The following is a 22,778-nucleotide window of genomic DNA, read 5'->3' on the forward strand; positions in this document are numbered from 1 at the left end:
TTTGTGTTAACTCATCTGTATATGTAATAAACTTTTATCTATTATTTTATATTTTGCAATAAAAGGGAAAAAAAAACAAATAAACAAAATCTCCTCCAAATAATGGCTGGGAGCAAAGGCTGTTTGCAGCTGAAATACGATAGCACAAATGACGTGATAAAATATGGGCTGAGATGTGGATCACAGCAACCAACAAAAAAAGGGCAAGTGATTGGAGAATAAAAAAGCAGGGATGGTATTTATTCAGTGGCAGTTCAATCCAGGTTACAGAGAAAGCATCCTGGACAGAAGTGGAATTTCTTAAATCAGAGAGAAGCTTCCAAGGCGAGTTTCCCAAAGAAAAATGGGCACCAAGGGCAAAGTAAGCAAATGTACTGTTTCTTTGTTCAATTCTTCTTTTTTGTATACTAGTACTTTTGCTAAAAAGCTTCCATTTAAGTTAACCTAGAATGCATTCATTTAAAGTTGATCAAAAGCACCCCGTCATGCTAGAAAATTACGCTAATAAAATTACTGTAGACTGGCCATAATGCTTACAACAGGCTGTCAAATTAAATATTTTTATTTTTCAAAAGAAGAAAGAGATTTGGGTAACTATAACCATAAAATAGAATTTGCATTTGTTAAAAGTAGTGTTAGAGAAGAATATGGAAAACATTCATAGTATATTAATAAGTAGAAAAAGTAGATTAAAAATATCACATACAATAAGATCCCATTTGGGGATAATTCAAAGGATTTACCTCACAAAATTACAGGTGGATTTTATTCCTTTTCTTCTTGTTTGTATTTTGAAACTTTCCATAATTAACATTTATTGCACCTGTAAATAACATTAATGATATTTTAAAAAATAATTCAAAATTACATACTGTAAAAAATATGCATTCATGTTGTCAAAGACTAGGAAAATCACATCAAAAGCAAAAATACTGTATTAGTATTAGAATGGAGAATTATAGGTTTGTTTCTTTCTACTTTCTTTCAATGTTACTTATATTTAAAACTAAAAATACAATATTAAGAGGCAAGCCCAGCTGGTGTGGCTCACTGGTTGAGTGTTGACCTATGAACCAAGAGGTCACAGTTCCATTCCTGGTCAGGTCACAGGCCCAGTAGCAGGCTCAATCCCCAGTAGGAGGAGTGCAGGAGGCATCCCATCAATTACTCTCTGTCATCATTGATGTTTCTATGTCTCTCTCTCCCTCTCCTAGCCTCTCTGAAATCAGCAAAAATATTTTTAAGAGGCTAAATAAAGTTTTAATTATAGAATCCTGCTTAATTTATAAAATAAGTTTATATAATACTATTTAATTTCTTTTATACATTTTTACCCAAAATTCTTTCAGTGACCAAATTTTTATTTAATTTTTATTTATTCTACTGATAAATTTACTAATTATTTAAGCCTCACTCCTCAAACTTTTATGTGCATATGAATCACCTGGATCTTGTTGAAATGCAGATTTTGATTTAGGGGATTTGGGACAGGACTTGTTGCTCTAACAAGTTCCCTGGTGTTGTCAATAACTTCTGGTCCAAGGGGGGATTATACAATGAGTAGCAAACATGTAAAATCACATTTATGTTGTAGTAATGAGGACTCAGGGAATTCAGCGCTGATAACAAATTGTTCAGTCAACAAATACTTACTGGCCAAACCCTATGAATTTATCCCCTCTGCTACTGAAGGAGGGAGGATCGAGGCATTATATTAAGGTAAACTTTAATGCACCTGTTTTTCTCCAAAATTGAAAGGGCACCCAGGCCAGTGTGGCTCAGGGGCTTGAGCATTATCCCTTGCTCCAAAGGGTTGCCTGTTCCATTCCTGAAGAAAGGCCTGTGGAAGGCAGTTGATCACTCTCAGATCGATGGTTCTCTCCCTTCCTCTCTCTAAATAATCAATAAACTAGTCTTTTAAAAGGAATACAAGTGCAATGACTATAATGTAGATCATGATTTCTTATTTTCAATAATCTACTTTTCTACAAAATAACATAATTATATAAAACATCCAGCCACAAGTTATGGTGTATTATGCTTTTTATTTTTCCCCCCATAATATTCTCTATTACCTTCTCCCTCCCAATCCCCCACCCCAACTTCTCCCTCTCTTCCTTCCCTCCCTGTGTCCCTCTCTCTCTCCCAGGTTATTAAATGCAAAGCAGCCATCGCCTGGGAAGCAAACAAGCCCCTTTGCATAGAAGAGGTTGAGGTAGCTCCCCCCAAGGCACATGAAGTTCGAATTCAGGTGAGTGGGTACTCGCCCTGGGCAGGACACACTAGGCACTAACGAGGGGCAGATCTGGCTCTGTCAGGTCACGCCTATGTGATGTGACTGGGACGACCTGCAGTTCTCAGTGTGGGCGATTGTATCTTAAGGTTCAGCTACAAACAGGCCTTATCTCCAGGAGAGGTAAATCATTAGTTATTTATCAGTAGTCATTGATAATGGGCTTAAAATTTAACTAAAGCACCTTAACAGTAATCATTAACCTTAAGAATCATATTAAGGAATTCGCATTGGATTACAATTAGTTATATCTTCTTTTAGTTTTCCACTTGCCAATTATTAAAAGGGAGATAGAGAATTTGGTTCAAAACAAGGGAAAAAAAACAACAAAGGAGAGGAAAACCTGAAGAGCTGCTGTAGGCAGCACAGGGTCTTGGGTGCAGATGAAGGGAAGGCAGTGGGTGAGCAGGGAGAAGAGCCCACGCTGAGTGGACAGATCATCAAGGGCAAGTTGGGGTCATGTCTCCATTTCCCCAGCGCTGGCTGCCCAGGCTATGTTTTCCCTCCAACCACCGCAGGAAGGGCTTATACATGAGGATGAACGGGATACCCTCATGAGCAGAATCTTGAAGAATATAGAGATTCAGCAGTAATTAATTTAGACAATCTTTTACTTGATCTCTCACTTTTAACTATAAAATTTTTATTACCTCTATTTCACGTCATTTCAACAAAATTTGAACAAGGCCTAGAAACCTGTGTTCTCTCCATTCCTCTGCCTGTTAGACTTTGTTTAAATTTTCCCTATAGCCTTTGATTTCTCCTCTCCTGGAGAGAGTAACTGCCAATTTTATCTCTTTTTATGATTTTCCAATGACAGTAAAAGGCAGAAAAGTAAGGTATAAAAGGAAAAGAATATATGCTAATATATCTTAATTTGTGTGTGTGTGTGTTTTTAAGTATTATGTTTTTATTGAGCTCTAAGAGTGTTGTAAAGTCTCAGGGTGAAAATGAAATTATCCTAAAATTACCCACTTAACAACCCCAATAATGTAATTACAGAAATAACTCCAGTATGCGGTTGCTTTGCAGATAATCGCCACTGCCTTGTGCCATTCTGATGCCCATATTCTCCATCCTAAATTTACGAAGGCTCTGTTCCCAGTGATCCTTGGCCATGAGGGGGCAGGAATTGTGGAAAGTGTTGGGCCAGGAGTGACCAACTGCAAACCAGGTATTTTATTTTCTCATTCCAATCAGTGGGAATGTCAGGATATTTCAGGGATAATCCTGATAGATTCCTGGCTTTGCATGCTATATTGATCTCTGTTTACATAAGGGACCATCTTTTCCAAAGCAAAAGTGAGACACACAATCTATCACAGTCTAACAATGAGACAGAATACTTGAATCAGAATTGTCTGGTAAAATCTGGGGGAGATGGTCACTTTATTTACCTACTAGTAGAGCACTGAGAAACTGTGCTATGAAGCTAAGCTACAAAGTTAGATTAAACTGACGCTTCCATGGACACACAAATGACAACTTATAACAACCTCTTCTAAATAAAGCAATAAACTAATTTAATATTATAAAGAATTTAAAGAATGAGGTACCTCATTCTATAGGTAGCTTAAGTGAGAAATATTACACATATGCCAATGTTAGCCTAAGTTAGTCCTTCTGGAAGTTTGAAAAAATAAAAATGACATGCAAATGAAACATGCCAATGACTGAAATTATTTACTGCATATTTCATAACAGATATCCCACCAAATACTGGAATAAGGGCTCTATAATCCTCACCTGTCAGACAGGATGACCATTTCACTCCTCCTTCCATTAATAAAGATGCTACAAACCTTGGGGTATATGTAATTAGTATCTTTCTATTCCAAACAAGATCATAAAAACCAACTGCTCCTCAAAGTTTTGCATCCATGAAGGAGTCTGATCAATGTAGTCCCAGCTCTGCCACCTACTGGCTCTGTGACCTTAGCCAGTTAAGTCACTCTTCTGTGACTCAGATTTCTGTTTCTAAAGTGGGGACAATAATACTACCCTTCTCAAAGGGTGGTTCTGAGAATTAGCTGAGACAATATAAGTGATCAGTTAGAATGGTGTCCAGCACCTACTAAATGTTAGTTATTATTGGACCTTGGTCATCAGAGGATAGAAGCCATTTTTAAATCAAAATTGAATAAAAAGTAGAAGGTGTGGAACTTGACAGTAAAACAAATGGTGAAACACAGTGGTGATGGTTTAACGTATACTCTCCATATCTAGTCTGTCACTGTCCACCTCTCCTGTTATATGAGGATGTCCTATTCCACATGGGGGTTTAGAAATATAATAAATAATAGTTATGATGTAGAGAGCTTCAAGGACAGCAGAGTCTCAGGTAGGACTCTTCACCTGATGGTATCAATACAGATTTGTTGCTTGAGTGCCCAGCAAGGGGGGAGGAAGGGAGAATATAGGTAATACTTGGGGAAGTCAGCAATCTTTTAGAGTAACACAATGTTTTGCCACCTATACTCTGCTGAACATAAAATGTATGCCATAAGGAATGATGTTTTCCACTGATTCATCTGGTAGAAATTATTTATAGGTAACATTTACAAGTAACGTTTATAGGCACCAACCAACATATGACCTTTCTTTCTAGGTGACAAAGTGATTCCTCTCTATATGCCTCAATGTAAAAAATGCAAGTTCTGTTTGAGTCCACTCACAAATTTCTGTGCAAAGCTCAGGTAAGCTCTACACACTGTTAGTGAGAGTATACATTGGTACCAATATTTTGGGCAGAACATTGGCAAAACATAAATGGAGTTGAAGGTGTGCATATTTCTACCCACCAATTCTACTCAGGTGAGTGCAAGGAACTGTTGCAAAATCACCTAGGGAGAAATGTGCTAGAATGTTCACTGCAACATTGTTTATTACAGCAAACTATTCAAAAGGGCACAAATGTCCTTCGATAAGAGAGTAGGTTAACACAGCGATTTTCAACCTTTTTCATCTCATGGCAATAATCAAAAAACTCCCAGCAAGCAAAAGCACTGGCCCAGATGACCTCACAGGGAAATTTTACCAAATATTCAAGGAAGAACTAATGCCTATCCTCCTCAAATTATCAAAGAGGAATGAACACTTTCAAGCTCTCTTTACAAGACCAGCATTATCCTAATTTCAAAAACAGATACAAAGAAAGAGAATTATAGGCCAATATCTCTGATGAACATAGATGCTAAAATCCTCAACAAAATAATAGCAAATAGGATCCAGCAATATATCAAAAAGATATACATCATGACCAATTGAGATTTTTTCAAACATGCAAAGCTGGTAAAATATTCACAAATCAATAAATGTGATGCATCACATAAACAAATTAAAAGACAAAAATAAATCACATGATTATATCAATCGTTGCAGAAAAAGCAGTCAACAAAATCTAACATCCACTTTTTATAAAAATTCTCAGCAAAAGGAAATAGAGGGATCATATCTCAACATAATAGAGGCCATATATAACAAACCTACAGCCAACATCATACTCAATGTACAAAAATTAAAAGCATTTTTCCCAAAACAGGAACAAGACAGAAACATTCTTATTCAACACAGTACTGGAAGTCCAAGAAGGAAAAATAAAAGGCATCTAAATAAAAAGAAGTAAAACTATCATTATTTGCAGACTAGAGGCCCGGTGCACGAAATTTGTACACTGGAGGTGGGGGGGAAGGGAGTGGGGGGTTCCCTCAGCCTGGCCTGCACGCAACCTCTCACAATCCGGGAGCCCTCGGGGGATGTCCAACTGAAGGCTTAGGCCTGCTCCCCCGTGAGTAGGCCTAAACTGTCAGTCAGATATCCTTAGCACTACCAATGAGGCAGGAGAGACTCCCACCACCACAGCTGCGCTTGCCAGCTGTGAGCCTGGCTTTTGGCTGAGCGCACTGACCACGTTGGGGGGGTGGGGGGGTGGTGGGGAGGAGGGGCAGCAGCTCCTGCATTGAGCTCTGCCCCCTAGTGGTCAGCGCCATTTGGTTGATTTGCATATTAGCCTTTTATCATATAGGATGACATTAGGTTGTACATAGACAACCCTAAAGACTCCACTATGAAATTACTAGATTTAATAAATGAATTCGGCAATGTAGCAGGATACAAAATTAACACCCAGAAATCAATGGTATTTTTATACACAAATAATGAACTCTCAGGAAAAGAAACTAAAAAAAAAATCCCATTTATTTTTGCAACAAAAAAATTAAGATCCTTAGGTGTAAACTTAGCCAAGGAGGTAAAAGATCTGTACTCAAAAAACTACAGGATGTTGAAGGAAGATATAAACAAGTTGAAGTACATACCATGTTCATCAATTGGTAGAACTAACATCATTAAAATGCCCATAGTACCCAAAGTAACCTATAAATTCAATGCAATCCTTATTAAAATACCGTTGGCATATTTCACAGATCTAGAAAAAAATAATTCAAAAATTTATATGGAACCAAAAAGGATCCCGAATAGTCACAGCAATCTCGAGAAAGAAAAACAAAGTTGGAGGGATCACAATACCAGCTATTAAGTTATACTACAAAGCCACCGTAATAAAAACAACCTGGTTCTGGCACAAGAACATACAGATCAATGGAACAGAATGGAAAACCCAGAAATTGACCCAAGCTATCATGTTCAATTAATATTTGACAAAGGAGGCAAGAGCATACAATGCAGTAAAAACAGTCTCTTTAATAAATGGTGTTAGGAAAACTGGACAGGTACATGCAAAGAAATGAAACTAGACCACCAACTTACACCACACACAAAAATAAACTCAAAATGGATAAAGGACTTAAATGTAAGACAGAAAGCCATAAAAATCTTAGAAGAAAACATAGGCAGCAAAATCTCAGACATCTCATGGAGCAGGATTTTCACCGGTACATTGCCAAGGGCCAGAGAAACAAAGGAAAAAATAAACAAATGGGACTATATCAAACTAAAAAGCTTCTGCACAGCAGAAGAAACGAGATTCAAAATGCAAAGGGAACCCACTGTATGGGAGAACATGTTTGCCAATGACACATCAGATAGGGGTTGCTTCCCAAAATATATAATGTGCTCCTATAACGCAACAAAACACAAACAGTCCAATTAAAAAATGGGCAGAGGATCCAAACAGACACTTCTCCAAACAGGGCATACAAATGGCCAAAAGACATCTGAAAAAATGCTCAGCATCACTAATCTTAGAGAGATGCAAATTAAAATGACAATGAGGTAGAACCTCACACCTGCCAGAATGGCTAACATCAACAAATCAACAAATAAGTGCTGTCGAGGATGCAGAGAAAAGGAAACCCTAGTACACTGCTGGTGGGAATGCAGACTGGTGCAGCCACTGTGGAGAACAGTGTGGAGTTTCCTAAAAAAATTAAAAATAGAATTGCCATTTGACCCAGGGATCCCACTTCTAGGAATATATCCTAAGAAACCAGAAACACCAATCAGAAAGGATATAGGCACCCCTATATTCATAGCAGCATTATTTACAGTAGCTAAGTTCTGGAAATAGCCCAAGTGCCCATCAGTAGATGAGTGGATAAAAAAGCTGTGGTACATTTACAAAATGAAATACTATGCAGCAGAGGAAAAAAAAGGATCTCTTACCCTTTGAGACAGCATCCAGGAACCTGGAGAGTATTATGCTAAGTGAAAGAAGCCAGACAGAGAAAAACAAGTATCACAGCATCTCACTTACATGTGGAATCTAATGAACACAATAAACTGGTGAATAAAATAGAACCAGAGGCATGGAAACAGAACAGATTGATGAATCTCAGAGGGAATGGGGTTGGGGGGAGATAAAAAATTAATCAAAGAATTTATATGCATATATGCATTGTCCATGAACCCAGATAATAGTGTGGTAAAAGCCTGGAGGTGGGGTGGGAACCCAGTGGTAGGGGGCAAAGGGGATAAAATGGCAGACATTTGTAATACTCTCAACAATAAAGATTAAAAAATAAATAAAATTTTTATTTTAAATATATTTTATTGATTTTTCACAGAGAGGAAGGGAGAGAGATAGAGTCAGAAACATCGATGAGAGAGAAACATCGATCAGCCACCTCCTGCACATCTCCTACTGGGGATGTGCCCGCAACCCAGGCACACACCCTTGACCGGAATCGAACCTGGGACCTTTCAGTCCGCAGGCCGACGCTCTATCCACTGAGCCAAACCGGTTTCGGCAATAAATAAATAAAATTTTTTTTAATATATATTTTATTGATTTTTTACAGAGAGGAAGGGAGAGAGATAGAGAGCCAGAAACATCGATGGGAGAGAAACATCGATCAGCCACTTCCTGCACATCTCCTACTGGGGATGTGCCCACAACGCAGGCACACGCCCTTGACCGGAATTGAACCTGGGACCTTTCAGTCCGCAGGCCGACGCTCTATCCACTGAGCCAAACTAGCTTTGGCTAAAATTTTTAAGTTTATTGTTATCATTACTATTTTTAGATGACCCCTGACTATTATATCATATTATATTATGTATTATAATATACATATTATTTATATTATATTTGATATATTATTTACACTCAGTGGCTAGATTATTATTACCACCTAACGTTTGTAGGCAAATTAGCTATAATTTCCCGCTGAAGTTGCTAGAGGGCCAGATCATTATAAATGTCTGAATAGCACAACATACCTAAGTATCGTTGCTGATCAACTTCATCCTGTCATGTTGATGGCGTATCCCAATGGAGATGACTTCTTCCAACAAGACAATGTGCATGCCACAGTGCTCGTATTGTGCAGGAGTGGTTTCAAGAACATGAGGGAGACTTTACCTTGATTAGGTGGCCCCCACAATCACCAGATCTCAATCCAATTGAGCATTTGTGGGACAAGTTAAAAGAGCCATCATGCCCTAGCCGGTTTGGCTCACTGGATAGAGCATCAGCCTGCGGACTGAAGGGTCCCAGGTTCGATTCTGGTCAAGGGCATGTACCTTGGTTGTGGGCACATCCCCAGTAGGGGGTGTGCAGGAGGCAGCTGGTCGATGTTTCTCTCTCATTGATGTTTCTAAGTCTCTATCCCTCTCCTTTCCTCTCTGTAAAAAATCAACAAAATACATATTTAAAAAAATAAAAATAAAAGAGCCATCAGGCAGCTGGTTCTACAACCATCAGATCTCACAGAACTGGACAGTGCTATTCATCAGGCATGGTGTCAGATTCCTCACATCACCTTTCAACATCTCGTGGAGTCAATGCCAAGAAAAATGGCCGCAGTATTGAAGGCAAAAGGTGGCCCAACGAAGTACTGATGGGGTGGTCATAATAATCTGGCCACTCAGTGTATATTATATATTTACTGTATATCATCATATATTATATACAATAAATAAATTATGTTTTTAAATAATATATAATGACAAAACTTATTACATATATTCAATATATACTACATATTGAATATACAGGGTATCCCCAAAAAATGTATACACACTTTGAATGGTGATAAAGTCAGTGTTTATTAATGTACAGTTCATTTTCAAAATTTAAAAGAATCTACAGAGATGAATAATTTTTTGTCAATGCCTGTTTTCAAACTGATGACCATACTGGTCCAGATACTGCTGATAATGCAAAGCAATGGAATCGCAAACATCCAGAATCATTTTGTCAGTATTTGTATGCCCTCAATTCATTTACTGTTGCTGGTTTTGTACCCTAAACTTTATCTTTTATATATCCCCATTAAAAAAGTCTAGTGGCACTTTAGAATAAGTTTTCTTTGCTCAAAGCTTAGTCTGGCTTCATCCATTATTTCAAATTAGTTAAACCTGAAAAGGAGTGAAAAATTAAGCAAGTTATCAATTGTTAAAGTGTGTATATATTTTTGGAGACTATATATATATATATATGTATATATATATATATACACATATATATATGTATGTATATATATACATATATGTGTGTGTGTGTGTGTATGCAAAAAGTCCCAAGTGATTTTCTCAATTTTTTCATATCTTAAAATTGTCATAACTAATACATAATGCCTAACATTTTTTTTTAGGAAAGTAATCAGTGATCCATTTACTTTATCTTTTTTGTATCTTTTTTAAAATTCTCTAGTCAATTCAAAGATCCTATTATTCAGCAAGAAGTAATGGAAGACAAAACCAGCAGGTTTACCTGCAAAGGAAAACCAGTTTACCATTTCTTAGGGACCAGTACCTTCTCTCAGTACACTGTCGTATCAGATACTAATCTGGCCAAAATAGATGATGATGCAAATTTAGAGAGAGTCTGTCTGCTTGGATGTGGGTTTTCAACTGGCTATGGAGCTGCAATCAACACTGCCAAGGTAAAATGGTTAATCACCACGTTCTATAAAACAGAAGTTATTAGGAGTCAGCGTGATAAAGCAGCTAGGATTATCTTCAAACCCTGGTTCTGTATTTATCATCTCTGTGATTTTAGGCAAGTTATCTAACCTCTTCTACTTCTGTATAATAATATCTATTACAAATTACTATGGGAAAACTAAATCATACTGCATATGTAAGACATCTGGCCCAGTGGGTGACATATAATTGGCACCCAATTCGTGTCAATTTCTTCTCCTTTACCAGTACGTTATATTATAGGTAAGCCCTAATTTAAATAACAGCCTGCTCAAATATGTCCTCTAAGTATGAATCCTCATCCTGAGACAGCAGACCCAGTCAGGAGAGGATACAAACTGCAGAGACCCCACCCACCTCCACATGGCCACACCTACTTTCTCCCTGAGGGTAGATTCCTCCCTAAACTGTAGTAATTCATCTCTGCTTCTCTCCCTATCCTTTTGTGGCTCCAGTGCAGGGTCTCAGATGGCAGCCCTAATGGTGGAAAGGTATGTCCCTGAGTCCCATGTTAGAATTTATAAGCTTTTCAAAGCTGTTTAACTCAGAGACTAGAGAGATGTCAGTATCCTTCAAACAATCTCCTTATTTAAATCTCCTTAACATCTGTCTTCATCCCTTGACTCCAAATTGCAACTAAAATTGGCCTTTCTAAACAACACATATGACTATTTCACCCCCCTTCCATTATCCCTCTTTTTCTTACGATGCTGCGGTGGTTCTCCCTACTTTTCCCTGTCCAGCCTTGCCTCCAGTCACTATGGCCTCTGGGCTTTGCACACCTTGCTCCCATCAACATTGCCTGGAGAGCTCCCCCACCACTTCTGGCTGGCTTTTTGTATTTGCCAATTCCTGTTGGAAAACTGCTCCAGTCCTTTGGGCATGAATTAGGTGCCCCTCGCAGTTTTCCCCAAAGTATCCATGTTCATTCCTGTCTACCTTATCACACTATGGAGGAATCTCCCATTTCTCCTTCCTATGAAACTATTTGCTCCTTGAAGGCAAGAACTCTCTCTTATTCATTGTGGTGTTTCTGGAGCCTAACCCTGTGCCTGTCACATAGTAGGGATGTGACAATCTTTCAGTGAATGAATGAACAAAACTAGGTTCATATGCAACCCTTAAAACATCTTGGTGAAGTTCCACCCTCAGTTTTGGAACAAAAATTTCTTTTTATCAGATTTCCTGGAGTTGTTGGGTTTCAAGGAAGCAAAGTCATCCTAATGAAAACAAGAAGCTGATTTAGTAACCGGAATATCAAGGTCTGACTTTTCATTGAGAATTATATTGGCCAAGCACACAGGGATGTGAATCTTGGCCATCAGCATATTACCCCCCTCTAAAATATCATTTGTTCATTCATTCATTCACTTATTCACTCACTAATAAAAATTAAAAGTTGTGTGGGAAGGGTCCTGGGGGAAGTGTGTTAGTTGGGTAATGTTAGCAGCTTATGTGACCTTGGCAGTCAAAGCACATTCTCCTGTAGATGGCACTGACCTCTCAGGGAAGAATTATTGCTCTTGGGGTTAAACATGTCCCCTTTTCTGGACTCCATGCAGATGCTCACCTTCTACTACTGTAATCTTTTTTCAGGAATATTAACACTAGAGATTCAGCTACAGTTTACTTTTAAATCTAGTCAAAGCTTATCTAAATTCCCATGTTGTTCCCATTGTTGAGGAACAACTAAACCACCTCAGGAGATGCTGAAAGAAGAAAAATAAATCTGATATAGGACCAAGTAAAGGAAAGGGAAGTATCAGTAATCCTATATAATAAAAGGCTAATATGCAAATTGATCAAACAGCGGAATGACCAGTCACTATGATGCACACTGACCACTAAGGGGCAGACACTCAACACAGGAGCTGCCCCCTGGTGGTCAGTGCACACCCACAGGAGGAGCACCACTCTGCCAGAAGCCAGGCTCACAGCTGGTGAGTGCAGCAGCAGTGGTGGGAGCTTCTCCTTCCTCTGCGGCAGCTCTAGGGATGTCTGACTGACAACTTAGGGGAGCGGGCCTAAGTCGTCAGTTAGACATCCCCCAAGGGCTCCCAGACTGCAAGAGGATACAGGTCGGGGTGAGAGACCACCACCACCCCCTCCCCCCCACCCCGAGTGCACAAATTTCATACACTGGGTCTCTAGTCTATCCTATATAATAAAAGGCTAATATGCAAATTGACTGAATGGCAGAATGACCAGTTGCTATGACACACACTGACTACCAGGGGGCAGCTCCTGGTAGTCAGTGTGCTCCCACAGGGGGAGCGCCACTCAGCCAGAAGCTGGGCTCACGGCTGGAGATGACGGCTTAAGCTGTCAGTCAGACATCCCCCGAGGGCTCCTGGACTGTGAGAGGGTGCATGCCGGGCTGAGGGATGCCCCCCTCCGAGTGCACGAATTTCATGCACTGGGCCTCTAGTATATATATAAAAGGCTAAGTGTCATCCTTCCCTCTGATCGGTAGTTATGACACGCACTGACCACCAGGAGACAGACACTCAGTGCAGAAGCAGCCATGATGTGCACTGGCCATTTAAAAATAAACAGCACCATGGACCTGGTGCCAAAAAACCAATACTTGGCTTCCCCCAAATAGAACACAAGCCCTGCCACAACCCCAGAGCGACACCCCACCAAATCACAACCAATGATGCCACTTCTCCTAGTAATTTTGTTCCCAATACGTCTCATGGACAGATTTTCTTCTTTCCCTTTTGTTTATGCTTTAATTTTAAAACTTTCCCATCATCATGAGAAAATAGTAATAGTAAGCATCTCTCTATGCAGTGTTGCTGTTGTTTTTGCCACTACCTCACTCTCCAGAGTAACATATTCCAGTTGGTACTACTTTCTAATTGAATTATAAAGAAAAGATTTGTGGGGAGGGTGTTACCTTAGGCCAAAAACATAGGTTACTACTTTCATTATAGAAAATAAGGTGAAAAGTACAGCAGGCTGAAGGAACAGCATGAACTAAGACATGAGGAAAAGAAAGTGAGACAGTTTGTTGAGGCCACAGTACTGAGAATATCATGGAGATAAAAATGAAAGGAAATAGGGGTCAGATAATAAAAATCCTCCAATGCCATGCAAGGAAATTTGGATCTATTCAAATTAAATAAATTGATCATTGAGATCACTGAGTTATTTCACCTTTAGAGAAATATTAGAGGTCATCAAAACTATAACATTATGCCAAACCAGCATGGCTCAGTGGCTTAGCCTCAACCTATAAACTAGGAGGTCATGGTTTGATTCCTGATCAGGGCACTGGCCAGGGTGAGGGCTCAATCCCCAGTGTGGGGCATGCAGGCGGCAGCCAATCAGTGATTCTCTCTCATCATTGATGTTTCCATCTCTCTCTTCATCTCAATAAAAATATACTTTTTAAAAAATATAACATTAACACAACCAAAGAAGGCCTGTTAGAAATATAGACATCAAATTATTTGTGATCCACTTAAAAGGGCAAACAATAAACCCTTTACAGTGTGTGAGCTTTCAGATTTTGTTCTGATACCACTTATTGGGAAATGAAAACAAGGAAATGATTTCCTTATAAATTGATGATCCTAACAGCCCTCAAATGATTCTCCAAGTTTAGTCAGTGATTCATCCATTTTTACATTGGTAAATTTCGCACAAGTGGTTAAATCCCTTAGTCTTATGACAGGCAGTCCTTTATATGTTCCTGCCCCCACCTCACTCTGTACCTTTAAAAAGGGGGGACCAGCTAATTTAACTTATGATTTTCCTACCTGCAGGTTACCCCAGGTTCTACTTGTGCCATCTTTGGCCTGGGAGGTGTCGGCCTTTCTGCTTTAATTGGTTGTAAAGTAGCAGGAGCTTCCAGAATCATAGCTGTTGATATCAACAGTGAGAAGTTTGCAAAGGCCAAAGCCCTTGGAGCCACTGACTGCCTCAATCCTAGAGACCTACAAAAACCCGTCCAGGAGGTCATCATTGAAATGACTGGTGGGGGTGTGGATTTTGCACTTGACTGTGCAGGTGGATCTGAAGCCATGGTATGTATGTTTTTTATAATAGTACATAGTAAGTAATACTTATTAACATTAATAAACATTGACAGTATGTATATGTTAATATATTTATTCACTTCATAGTCATTATTAACGTATTTGTATATACATAAATTATGTTTATATAATAAGCAATGTTTATTAATAATGTATTGGGTATTATATAGTGTGTTATAATTGATATTTACCTATTAATAAATATTACAGATTACTACTTTAATGTTATTATATATTTATTCTTCCACATGAAATTCAGAGAAAATTTAGAAGTGAAAATTTTTAAGGACTTGTGCCTGCAAGAAATGAGCAAAACAATGAGAACAGGAAAGGCAGACTTAAAGAAGGCGTAAGAGAATGTGGCTGGTGTCACCTTAACAGCCCGAGGTACCCACTCCCATCAAAAAGCAAAGCAGGGAGAGGCCAGCAACCTACACACAATCCATTCTTCCTGCCAGACCTCATAAAGGGGCTGCAAAATTAGGTCCAAAGTACATATTGACATTTTTAATATATTAAATATACACATGCTGCAAAATTAAAAGTAAATATTTTCTTCGCAAACACTACCATTTTGTATCATTCAGGTTTCCTCTCCTCTCAGGTCAGCTCCCTGACTTGCAGGGCCTGAGAAGCTACCTCTGTCTAGTCTATTCTTTTTAGAGTGGGCAGAGCCACCCTCACAGGCAACAGATGGACCAGTTGAGTTGCCAGAGAGCCCAGCATCTTGTTAAACCTTCACTCAGCCTGGCCCCTAACACCCTCCTCTAGGGAAGGTTTCATAATAAAAGTCTATGCCTCCACCAGGAGCTGGCTTTGCAGGTTCTTCCCCCTGGTGCTCACCTGACTGGTGAGTGCCCCAGAAGAGTGGAGACCACCAAGAGCTGCTGAGAGGAGCAGGCTGCCCCTCCCAGAATAGTTCCATTGTAGTAACAACTGCTTGAAAGAGGCTGTGGGAGGTAAATGTTAGCTCTTCCTGAAAACTCATTCATCAGCAGCTCCTTGTCCTGCAGTGCTTCTGTGCCAGGCCCTGCTTTTCACATTGTCCTTCTCACCTGCAGTTTGCAATGTGCCGCACCCATTCATTCCTACTCTTTCCACAGCTCAAGTTTTTTACAAACATTGAAATTCCCCCTCTTTACCTTATTTCCAGAGTACAGATATTCTCAACACTCGCTACCTTATAAGTGCCTGGGGTATTGTTGTTTGTTAATACCAGTTGGGGGCTCATGTACCAATATTTTTTACAAGTTTCTCAAGCTGAGAAACACTGACCTGAAACTTGCAGGTTCTTTTATTAACTGATTTATTATACCAAGACATGCATTTTAAATTATGGAATAGAATTACACTAAAGAGCCTAAATTTTAAAAGATGCCATTTTTTTTTTAATCACGAAAAGATGAGCTAGCTACCTACCCTTTCACCAAAAGTTTCCATAAGTAGGGAAAGTTAATTTTCTAGGCTGTAAAGGAGATTCCACTAATGGCTATGAAACTGATTTCAATGATTTCTCATGTTCTAGGGCAGCCTAAAGAACCAAACAGAACAATTAGAAAGTTACAATAATTGACAATTATATAAGATATTGAGAATTCAAAATAATTCTGATCAAAAGTTATCAAAGGATACTAAATAAAACCCTGAACTTGCACATAATACCCATTGAACTAAGTCATCATTATGGAGGTTAAATCCTTGCTTGGAGCAAAGCTCAGAAATGTAGAAAAAGCAATAGGAAAAACATAAAAATAAAAAACAGAAATCATTGTAAGCAGCTACCTCAAGGTGACCAGTAGTACCTGTGCTCTTTTCCCCTCAACATGGATCTATGTTGTAGATAAAAACAATAATAATTCTGCCATATAAAAATTGCAAAAAGCAGAAGTTTCTATTTAGAAATGTTACAAATTCTCAAAACAATAAATAAGCATATAGTCAAATAAAAATTTGAAAACATATTCCTAAAGTTCTAGGTCATTGTGTCTTCTGTCACTAGTAAGACACAGATGGAGAGAGCGAGAAGATGGGGAGAATTTACTGCACTTCAAATTCCTTTCTTCATATAATGATCAGGGATGAAAAGGAACTGTACCTCCTATTGGAACTTCTGTAAAAGTAAAAACTGCCCCAACAGGTCAAAATCAAGTTGCCCCCTGACTATGGCAAGGGATATGGCAAAAAGTTTACATTTCTCTTCTACTAGAGGCCTGGTGCACGAAATTCATGCACTCAGGGTGGAGGGGGCCCTCAGCCTGGATTGTGAGAGGGCGCAGGCCAGGCCAAGGGACCCCACCAGGATCAGGGCCAGGGTGGGACTGCAGGAGGGCTTCAGGGAATGTCCAGTCCATCTTGCTCAGTCCTGATCAGCCGGACCCCATTAGCAAGCTAACCTACCGATCGGAGCATCTGTCCACTGGTGGTCAGTGTACACCATAGCGACTGGTCAACCGTTTGACTGTCTAACCCCTGATGGTCAGGGCACATCATAGCAAGTGCTTGAGAAGCCTTAGCATGTCATTAGCATCTTACTCTTTCATTGGCCAACCAGATGACTGGACACTTAGCATATTAGGCTTTTATTATATAGAATAATACTTGTCTCAAAACATTTTAGCTGTTTATCTATTTACCATTGGGCTTCTAAGTGGAATGGCCATCCACAGTTTATATCTTTCTTAAACTTAGTTACATTATTAATCCTTGGGAATTTTATCTTCATCCCAAACTTGCAGTAGGCTAAAATAACAATATTCTCTCTTTCTCTCATGCAAACATCAATGCAACTCCCCTCCACCCCCGCGGCCACTGTTTCCTATGTTATGAGTCACCCGTCAAGGAAGTTCAAATCTGTGGCTTCACAATCTCAACATGAGGTCCTTTTGGTTGTTATAATGGAGAAGAGACAGCTGGCAGGCTGCACACTGGCTTTTCTGTTTAGGCCAAGAAATGACACATCACTTCTGCCCAAAGCCCACTGGCCAGAACTGGTCACATAAGTCCTGCAGAGAGCTTTAGAAAATGTAGGGAAGCAAATGAAATGTTTCATGAGCAGCAGTCAGCATCATTTTAACTGTTTTGCCCTCTATTTTAATGGCTTTTCTTTTCATTTATCCTACATAGAGATCCACTAACTTTACAGTATATGCCTCATCCCAGGCTCTAGTGAATAATCACCCTCATCTCGTGCCTTTAAAGATTTTTATTCTATGCCCCCGAAATTGCAAAATTTTTACAATACACACCTGGTAAATAGTCAAAAACTTGTTGATTTGAGTTTACAATATCTTCTATAGATCTTTCCTAACTTTATGTGTGTGTATTTTTTATGTACAATGATATACATTCTAGGTTCAGCATAATTATTATATTAAAGAAGATGAAATAATATATTCTGTTTCTTTCTAATACATTTTTTTATGAAGCTCAACATTTTATTGAATGTTCTATCTGAAACAAATCCTCCAGCGTCGGTCTACAACACAATGACCTCATGTGCTTGACTCCCTTTATTTCATATTAGAGGCCCGGTGCACGAAATTCCTGCACTCGGGGGAGGTGGTCCCTCAGCCCAGCCTGCACCCTCTCGCAGTCCAGGAGCCCTCAGGGATGTCCGACTGATGGCTTAGGTCTGCTCCCCCCTAAGCCGTCAGTCGGACATCCTTAGTGCTGCCGCAAAACTGGCTAAGTGGCACTCCCCCTATGGAAGTGCACTGACCACCAGGGGACAGCTCCTGCATTGAGTGTCTGCCCCCTTGTGGTCAATGTGCATCATAGCAACAGGCTGTTCCACCATCTGGCCAAAAGCCGCTCTCCGACATCCCCCGAGGGGTCTGGGATTGCGAGAAGGCGCAGGCCAGGCCGAGGGACCCCACTGGTGCACAATCGGGGATGGGGAGGGACACAGGAGGTTGGCCAGCTGGGGAGGGGCCACAGAGGGCTCCAGGCCATGTTTGGTCCATCTCACTCAGTCCCGATCGGCCAGACCCCAGCAGCAAGCTAACCTACCGGTCAGAGCATCTGCCCCCAGGTGATCAGTACACGTCATAGCGAGCAGTTGAGTGGCCTTAGCATATCATTAGCATATTATGCATTGATTGGTTGAACGACCAACTGGACACTTAGCATATTAGGCTTTTATTGTATAGAATGCAGAATGCATAAATTTTCCCTGAAACCCAGTACATAGGGACACTGAAGACATGGTCTACCTTTCTACCTACTCAACTGATCTTTTTTATTTAACCTTCCAGAAAGCAGCCCTGGACTGCACAACAGTAGGTTGGGGATCGTGTACGCTCATTGGAGTAGCCATTGGTGACAAAGGATTGACTGTTTCTCCAATAGAGATACTAATGGGCCGTACTATCAATGGAACATTATTTGGTGGTCAGTGTTGTCATTTTTTTCTGCTAATTTTCTCCATATTAGTACTCAAATTGTTACAGTGAAAATTATTAAAAGGGAAGGAAAATAACTTGTTTAAATATTGAGTGCCTAGAATACATCTAAAGACTACATAAAAGCTATTCTATTAATTACTTCAAAGTAAACAGTTTGTATAGTAGAAATACTATAACTTGCAAATAGAAGTTCAATTTGCATTAAAATAAACCAACAAAAACAAAAGTCAAACTTGGACCAAACAAAGATCATTTCTTAGGCAGAAATAAAAATAATCTTGAATTTCTCCTATGAAGAAAAATTTAAGGTTAAATAAAAGTATAGAAAAATTAAATATGGGTTTTAATCTATTTGGAGGAAGCCAACCTGACAATATAATTCATTCACTCAATGGACAATGATGAAACTACTTCTTCATGTCAAGTACCACATCTTTATTAGGACTTTTGGCCAAATTACAGGTTGCAAAGGTAGAGATTCAATCCCAAAGCTGGTTACTGATTACAAGAATAAGAAATTCAACCTGGATGCACTGGTGACCCATACCCTGCCTTTTGACAAAATCAATGAGGCATTTGACCTAATGCACCAAGGAAAAAGGTAAATTACCAAACAGATGGGTAAGTGGTTTGAAAAACCTTTATGATGACTCTATTTTTATTTGATGTTTAAATCTAATCAGTTTCTTTCCTGACATTTTTCACATCATCAGACACTAGAAGTGCTTAAAAGATGAAATAGTGGCCATTTGGGGGGGGGGACCCCAACATCACCTACTTTCCTACTCTGTTTCCATAATGTACACTGCCATACACTGTTCCAACATAGAGGGTGGCATAAATTGACATGTTTTCTTTCACAGACAATCATTAACTTAGTTGGGGCTGCTCCCTACGAGAGAGGTTTCTGTCCTGTAACATCAGGTCCCTCTGGTACAACATAGCCCGGCTCTGGAATCACTATCTTTGACAGAGTGCACCCTGCAGGCCCTTCCTCATCAGGATCAGGTGAAAACCACAGAGATGTGAGCAGGGAGTGGCAGGTATTAGATACTTAAAGGATGTCCCAACTCTCTCATCCTCTTGCTTTGTCAGAGGTCTCCTGTAAGAGACATCCGACCTACAATTTTAGCTGTAGTGTGCTCCCTTCCCATCAACCCTGAGAGCCGATTTATAGAACTGTCCCAACTGGGGGATCCCTAGCATTGGGGAGTGGATAAGACTGGGATCAATGATTTTTGTTAAAATGATCAAGCATAGCCCTGATCAATAGCAACAAAGGAACAATGTTGCACAGAGGAGACGCAGGACAAAAAAGCAAAGAAAAGAGAACACATTACAAAAGGGGGGGTGGGGGAAGGGACCTAGAGTTAGTTGGCAGGGGTTTGATGCAGAGAAGCAATGTCACAAAAGAAGAAAATAGGTCCATGGTGTGAGAACACAGGATACTTCACAGGATAGAAACCTGAGAAAATGTCCCTAGTGACTGACATGAACTCCCTAATTTGAAACATGTTAGCTACAACATATCAAAAAGGAGTTCAACAAAAATCAAAGTAATAGCCCTTGCCAGTTTGGCTCAGTGGATAGAGCATCAGCCTGAGGACTGAAGGGTCCCGGGTTCAATTCTGATCAAGGGCATATGCCTGGGTTGAGGGCTCGATCCCCAGTAGGGGGCCTGCAGGAGGCAGCCTATCAATGATTCTCTCTCATCATTAATGTTTCTATCTCTCTCTCCCTCCTTTTAAATATAAAAATATATTTTTTAAAAAATAAATAAATAAAAGAAATAAACACTATTTTTTAAACTATGCTAAATAACTTAGTGTAAAAGCCCTGAAATATCTTGCACAGTGTCTAAATCTCTGTACTCCTCAAATGAGGAATTGGTTGGGTTTGGGGTCTTGGAACCTGGTGCTCATAACTCCTCCACCACTACCCCTAGTCCCTGGGTTCTCAGTCATAGAATATACCCAACCAGCAATGCTAACTGGCAGCCAAATGCAAAATGTTGCATTGCTTTAGTAATAACTGGTCAAGTCTCCCGTATTCTACCAACAGGCCTGGTAATCACGGGTAGAATGGAGGCCTACGGGAAACACCTACATGAAGCCTCCTACTCCCTCTGGTCCACTGAGAAGACCACCTGACTGCCCACACAGATGGAAAGGTGGCAGCAGAGCAGGCAGGGGATGGGCCCTCCCACGTGTGCTTACCACATGGGTACAGGGAACACAAGGGAGGACAGGCCCTCTTGGCATGCCAACTGCATAGAAGCAAGGAAGTGGGGGAGAGGAGATGGGACACACCAATTGTCCTGTTAAGGTGCAGTGACCCGACTCCTGGTGAGGAGAGGACACAGAGCCTCTCCCCCCACAGGGAGGTGGCTCTTCCAGGCCCCGAGGGAAGAAAGCATTTATGCATGGCAGCCCACAGCTCCAGCAGTAAGATCCAAGATAAGGAAATCTCTGTCCTTAAGGCTTACCCCCCATCTTGCTAGTACATGTTGAAGGACTAATTCAGAAGTTAGAATATTTCAGTTCTCAGAAAGTAGCATCCCAACACACCAACCACCTCCTTTTGATGCCCAATTTGCCCTCGGCTGCAGGAGAGCCAAAAGCAGGGGCTATTCCAAGATGAAAACATCACTACAGCATGTCATGCTCTACTTCTCACAGCACCACGAGGCAGCCACGTCCTCACCCAGGGCAAGTGAGGTCTCCAATTCTCTTCCAGCTTATTGGCATCATATATAAAGTTTTATTAGTGCCAGGAGTAAAGGAGGATAACAAGATAAAAGAAATTAGGCTTACCAAATTCTGTGTCTATAAAGGAAGATTAAATCAAATCCCAAAAGGATAAAACAAAAATTACTTGTGAGTTTTTGTTAAATTTATCATAAAAGTTGTACTGATTTTTTTTTAATATAATTATTAACAGCATTCGAACAGTCTTGACCTTCTGAAGAAGCCAGGAACAATTTGGAAGACTATCTGCCTGAATCTGAACCTGTCTGGTTAATTTATAACCTGATATGATGAACCAAAGATCACCATGAATTTAAACAAATATTTACAGTTAATACCTCAACATCAAATAGCTATAAAGATTACAGCATTTCTACTAAAACACATTAATATTTCCTTTGTTAAATAACTATGATAACTAAGGTGTTTATGAATAAAATAATACAATGTTTGGGAATTATTTAAAACTAAATAATTTTAGAGAAGTGGGAATGAGGAATAAAGGGGTAATAAAAAAACTAAATTGGTTATATGTCCACAATATTTTAGTTTGGGTAATAGATATATGGGGTTTAAATACACTGCTCTACTTTTGTATATGCTTAAAATTTTCCATAATAAAACATTTTACTAGAGCCCTAGCTGGTTTGGCTCAGTGGATAGAGTGTCCAGCCTGTGGACAAAAGGGTCCCGGGTTCAATTCTGGTCAAGGGCACATGCCCAGGTTGCAGGCTTGATCCCCAGTGGGGGGCATTCAGCAGATAGGCAATCAATGATTCTCTTTCCTCATTGATGTTTCTATCTCCGTCTCCCTTCCTCTTTATTTTACTAGAAATAAAGCACATACATATGTACAAAAGATAAATATATCTTTAAAATATACATATGTAGTGCTATTATGTAA

General features: G+C 39.7%; 1 protein-coding gene across 1 annotated transcript; it reads left to right on the plus strand.

Annotated features, from left to right (window-relative positions):
• Positions 1-343: 343 nt before the first annotated feature.
• On the plus strand, positions 344-22,092 carry LOC308519342 (all-trans-retinol dehydrogenase [NAD(+)] ADH4-like; the record flags this gene model as incomplete). Its single annotated transcript, XM_081091313.1, has 9 exons — positions 344-361; positions 2,150-2,251; positions 3,326-3,467; positions 4,902-4,989; positions 10,407-10,638; positions 14,452-14,712; positions 18,978-19,113; positions 19,590-19,728; positions 22,068-22,092. The coding sequence occupies 9 exons, from the start codon at positions 344-346 to the stop codon at positions 22,090-22,092; spliced, it is 1,143 nt and encodes a 380-aa protein (XP_080947439.1).
• Positions 22,093-22,778: the final 686 nt, after the last annotated feature.

Source organism: Myotis nattereri (genome assembly GCF_964212035.1).
Source record: "Myotis nattereri genome assembly, chromosome: 1".
In the NCBI taxonomy this organism is placed as follows: Eukaryota; Metazoa; Chordata; class Mammalia; order Chiroptera; family Vespertilionidae; genus Myotis; species Myotis nattereri.